The sequence below is a fragment of the Engraulis encrasicolus genome, chromosome 18 (genome assembly GCF_034702125.1).
Source record: "Engraulis encrasicolus isolate BLACKSEA-1 chromosome 18, IST_EnEncr_1.0, whole genome shotgun sequence".
Classification (NCBI taxonomy): Eukaryota; Metazoa; Chordata; class Actinopteri; order Clupeiformes; family Engraulidae; genus Engraulis; species Engraulis encrasicolus.
This window is the reverse complement of record NC_085874.1, coordinates 49,160,327-49,165,326: the sequence shown is the minus strand read 5'-3', so window position 1 is coordinate 49,165,326 and position 5,000 is coordinate 49,160,327. Positions and strand designations below refer to the sequence as shown.

Here is a 5,000-nt window from a genome sequence, read left to right as displayed (position 1 = left end):
ATTGAACCGGCGGACAGATGTGCTTTCGTTTGTAAACATGGGGCGCACTGGCTTGTCCCCTACTTCTTTCGGACACGGTGCGAAGTGGCTAGATTTGATGAGAAGGGTGTGACTAATTTGCGAACGGCAGAGAGAAACCTGCAGTGGAGTCAAATGGAACGGAATGAACATTATAATGCAGATTAATTAGGTCTTTCAGGCAGTCCAACAAAATCCTAGCCTAGAAATCTAGACGCCCCTAGTGGCCGCAAAATGAATTTGCTCCCGGCACAGCTTTGCTGTAGGGGTTTTTGGCGCGGCCAGGCTAACAAAATCCCGGACATTTCTGAAATTCCCCCCGCACATTTTTTTAGGTTTCAAAAGTAGGGAAAAAGAGGACGTCTGGTCACCCTATCCATGATGATTAACTATGATTAACTATGCAGGCAGGCAACTACACAACGTGTAGGCCTATGTGTTTACATATTCCCTGGATCCTGATTGGTGTCGCCGCCGCAGCGAAAGGCATTGATTGGAAGGTCACATAGGCCTACCCGAATACAGAGCAGATGAAAAAAAATGAAAATTATTCCTACTAAAGCGTTAAGTAGGCCTATGTTCAACAATATGTTTTAAATGACACCAAATTTATTTTGGATTATTCCAACGGCAGATCACAAGGCGCAGGGAACTTTGACGTGCGAAATTGCCATTAAGAGCTGCGTAAACGCTATTTAGAGGTGGGTAAACGCTATTAGAGGTGGGTAAACGCTATTTCCTAAATTCCAGAGGTGCGTAAACGGCGTTTACGTGCGTTTACCCTCCACTACAGCCCTGCATGTACTTGATAATATGTAAAAATAGTTATATACATTAATAAAATAAAAAAATCTGCAATTTTGATAGCTTTGTACTAAATAAAAATGAAATAAGATTATTTTCTGAAAAGGCACTTAGGGGGTTTTGCATCTGAACTCTTCAACTGCACACCGGCATGAGCTAGTGGCTGGAATTTCAGTTGCAATCGGGATGTTTAATGAGGTAAAGCCACCCAAAAGTTGACAGTGGGAAAAGTTTGTTTTCTCCACAGAGACGGGGTGACACAGAGACAATAGGGCACAAGAAACGGGGAAGGACAGGATTGGGTTGGTAACATGGCGCATGGTTTACAGGGAAGGACAGGATGGAAGTTGGCAACCTGGCGCATGGTTTACAGGGAAGGACAGGATGGAAGTTGGCAACCTGGCGCATGGTTTACAGGGAAGGACAGGATTGAAGTTGGCAACCTGGCGCATGGTTTACAGGGAAGGACAGGATTGAAGTTGGCTACCTGGCGCATGGTTTACAGGGAAGGACAGGATTGAACAACCTGGTGCTTAGTTTACAGATCTGTAGAAATGAGTTCTAGTTTGTGGTTCATGAAGAGCAGTGTTTCTCAACCTTTTTTTAGGCGAGGCACCCTTTCAATTCATGAAAAATTTCAAGGCACCCCAAACCAACAAGCCGTAACATCGCATTCGATACCACACAAGCTAGTAACACATTTGGAGATGTCACACAACCTACGTTCGAAGTTGACTGGGGCAACCTATATTTACTTTATTGTGCGCAAATGGCAGATGAAAGACTCCACTGACTAAGCAATACTTTGTCAATTTAGACAAATATGTATTATATTACATAATTTATTTATCAGCCACGTTTCCCCGGCACCCCTGTTGAGAAACACTGATGATGAGCACTGAGCCTCTAAGAGACATGTCACAGGGGGTGCCGTGACTCAGTGGTCTAAGGTGCCATACCATTACGCTGGTTTCAAGTGCCGGCCCGAGGTCATTTCCTTATTCTTCCCCTCCCCGCCTCTCTCTCTCTCTCTCTCTCTCTCTCTCTCTCTCTCTCTCTCTCTCTCTCTCTCTCTCTCTGTCTCTCTCTCTCTCTCTCTCTCTCTCCCACAGCTTTATTGTCATCGCTCATTAAAGTAACACTCCTGCCAATTTCAATATGATGTTGTATTGCTCACGCTACCCTTGACTTGTCAGTATCCGGTGACGCCGCATTTTTTGGCCCAGCCCTTTCCAAGATATGAGCAACTTTTGTTTACATTTCAAAAAAACATTTTTATTTATTCCCAAAAACATCCAAAAGGTTATGCAACATCAGCAGACAGCTAGCAAACAGCGATGCCTTTTGGGAAAATATTTGGAGTAGGCCTGTGTTTGGAGTAGGCCTATGTACCTATAAGGGCTGAGACAAAAACTGCGGCGTCACCAGGTACTGACAAGTCAAGGGAAGCGTGAGCAATACAACAGCATATTGAAATTGGCAGGAGTGTTCCTTTAAACCTGTCTAAATAAAGATATAATTAATGCCCGAAAATAACTTTAAAAAAAAAAGATTACTCACAGTGGATGGCGGGAGTGGTGGTGGGACTGGGGCGGGTGTCTCTCCTTCTCCCCCCTCTGCCCCCTCTTCATCTCCTTCTCCCCCATCACCACCTTCTCCGCCCTCCGTTGGCAGAGGACCAGGGGGCGGGGGCGGGGGCGGGGCCAGGTTAGGACACTGCCCTATTTCAGCATTGTCAAATGCCACTGGTCGAGAGAAGTCTACAGGCCTGAGAGGGAGGAATGGCGATTGGTTAATAATGATGACATCAGGAGACGAGAGTGCTTCAGTTACTAAAGTTGAGGCACAGTCCAGTACAGTATGTGAATATGGACACTGAGAAAAAAGTTTGAAAATCAATCAAAATAAAGTAACTGCAGTATTAGAGATGTACAGGATCCAAGATCCGGTTCCGGATCCGGCAGGATAATAGGGTTTTTCAGACTATCCGGATCCGGCTGGATCTTAAGCAGTGGATCCAGTATCCGGCAGTTACCTAAAAATCAGCATCTGGCATCTCTACTTTTTACGTAGCCTAGGCTTTTCAGTTAGTCTTTCACAACCCTAATCGCTGCATGGAGTGAAAGCCCTTTGGAAGCGGCCATTGAAGGCAGTGTGGCAGTAAGCCAATGAGTCTTAAAAATAGTTTGCGCCAACGTAATAAAAAGGGCCCACATGTGCGAGTTGGCTGTGTGTTTCAACCCTTTCGTAGGATCCGGTATCCGGTTCCGGATCCGGCAGGATCTTAAGCAGTGGATCCGGTATCCGGCAGGATCCTAAAAATCAGGATCCGGTGCATCTCTATGCATTATTGATTGATTGATTGATTGATTGACAGCAGATGTCACACTACTACACTGCAAAATACTGTAAGCTAGCTAAAATTAAGAGGTTAACTCAACTCGAGGCTCAACTCAACTTCAGGCTTTCTTAACCCATTGATGCCTGATGTTGCATTGCTCAACATTGGCCCTGGCGCCTGGAGCTGCATTACGCAACATTCAGGCTCATGAGATTTGAGACAACTTTATTAAAAATCTCTGTTTGTTTGAGATGAATGAACACATTCTAATGAAATATGAGGGTATCACCATTTAAATGCAACTTAGTGCATATTTTTATGTGCTTCAGAAGCTGAGATATTTAGGTTTTTATAGGCTGAGGGCAGCTTTTCTTAAAAAGGGCTCAGGCATTCAGCACCCTTTTTTGTAGATGCCTTAGGTGTCAATGGGTTAAGTTGAGTTGACTGACGTTTTCACGTTTAACTGACTGTGATGTTTTACAGTGTACCCAGGCAAACACTGAGTCAATGCCATTTGACAAATTATGGAGTTACAGTCTTTTGATTTAAATGTAACAAAGAAAACTCAAACAAAACTGCTCTACATAGCAGTAATATTTCGTAAACGCTTCTGCTTTACCCCTTTGCAATAGAGCAGGGGCTCCCAAACTTTTCCAACTTGGGGCCAACTCGATATTGGCCCCGGCCCATAGGTTGAAAATCACTGCAATAGAGGGAAAGGTAAACCAATATATGGCAAAGCACATATACTATATAAACTACTCCACTCCATCAGGAAGTTTAAATTGGGGGAGATTTTATACTTTCTCAAGTCTCTCTTCTTTCATACTGCAGTTGATTTGCAGTCACCTGGGGTGATGGGCTAAGGCAGTGGTTCTTAAACTTGGGGTCGTGACCCCTTGGGGGGTCGGGGGGTCCGCAGAGGTACTGAAGGGGGGGTCGCGGACAAAAGGGGAATTGCATAAAAAACAGGAAATCCACAGCTATTATAATTCCATAATTTGGTATCCACAGCTATTATAATTCCATAATTTGGTATCCACAGCTATTATAATTCCATAATTTGGTATCCACAGCTATTATAATTCCATAATTTGGTATCCACAGCTATTATAATTCCATAATTTTATAAGTAACAGTATTCACTTGTATGGTCCTGTGGATTTCTAGCAATATCAGTGGGCAAACTATTAATGGAAAATCTAGCAATATCAATGGCCAAAAAAATTGCAGCTAGATTTTCCATTAATAGTTTACCCGCTGATATTGCTAGAAATTCATTGCTATTCTAAGACTATGGCCGATGGGTGGGTTGGGTGGGTGTGGGGGGTCGCGGAAATATTCTTAAAGTGATACCGTCCCATTTTGGGAAATAAGCTCATATTACACCTCCCCTTGAGTTAAATAGTTGAGTTTTACCTTTCTCCTGCACTTTCAACCATTCTCTGAGGACTGCAGTGCAAATTTTACCTCCATGCCAGGGGGTTAATATTGACTCCTATGAGAACAGTTAGCCGCCAGCTGGTCTCATAGGACTCAATGTTAACTGCTAGCATGGAGTTAAAATTTGCACTGCCATACTAAGAGAACAGTTGAAAGTACATGAGAAAGGCAAAACTCAACTATTTAACTCAAGGGGAGGTGTAATATGAGCTTATTTCCCAAAAATGGGACACCATCACTTTAAATCCAAAAGGGGGTCCCCGCTGAAAAAGTTTGGGAACCCCCCCCTGTTCTAGGGCAGGCTGGGGCTGTGGAGAGGAGCGCACGGCCCCGCAGGGTATCACCCTCACATTACCCCCACATTACGACGGCCATATTGTGAAATATGGACAGG

At 44.0% G+C, this 5,000-nt stretch overlaps 1 protein-coding gene across 1 annotated transcript in view; it reads right to left on the bottom strand.

Moving 5' to 3' along the window:
- Positions 1 to 5,000, bottom strand: part of lama2 (laminin, alpha 2) — a 441,866-nt gene that overhangs the window by 19,030 nt on the left and 417,836 nt on the right. The window contains exon 59 of the mRNA XM_063223771.1: positions 2,383 to 2,590. Within this exon, the coding sequence (XP_063079841.1) occupies positions 2,383 to 2,590 (208 nt within the window). The remainder of the gene's footprint in view (positions 1 to 2,382; positions 2,591 to 5,000) is intronic.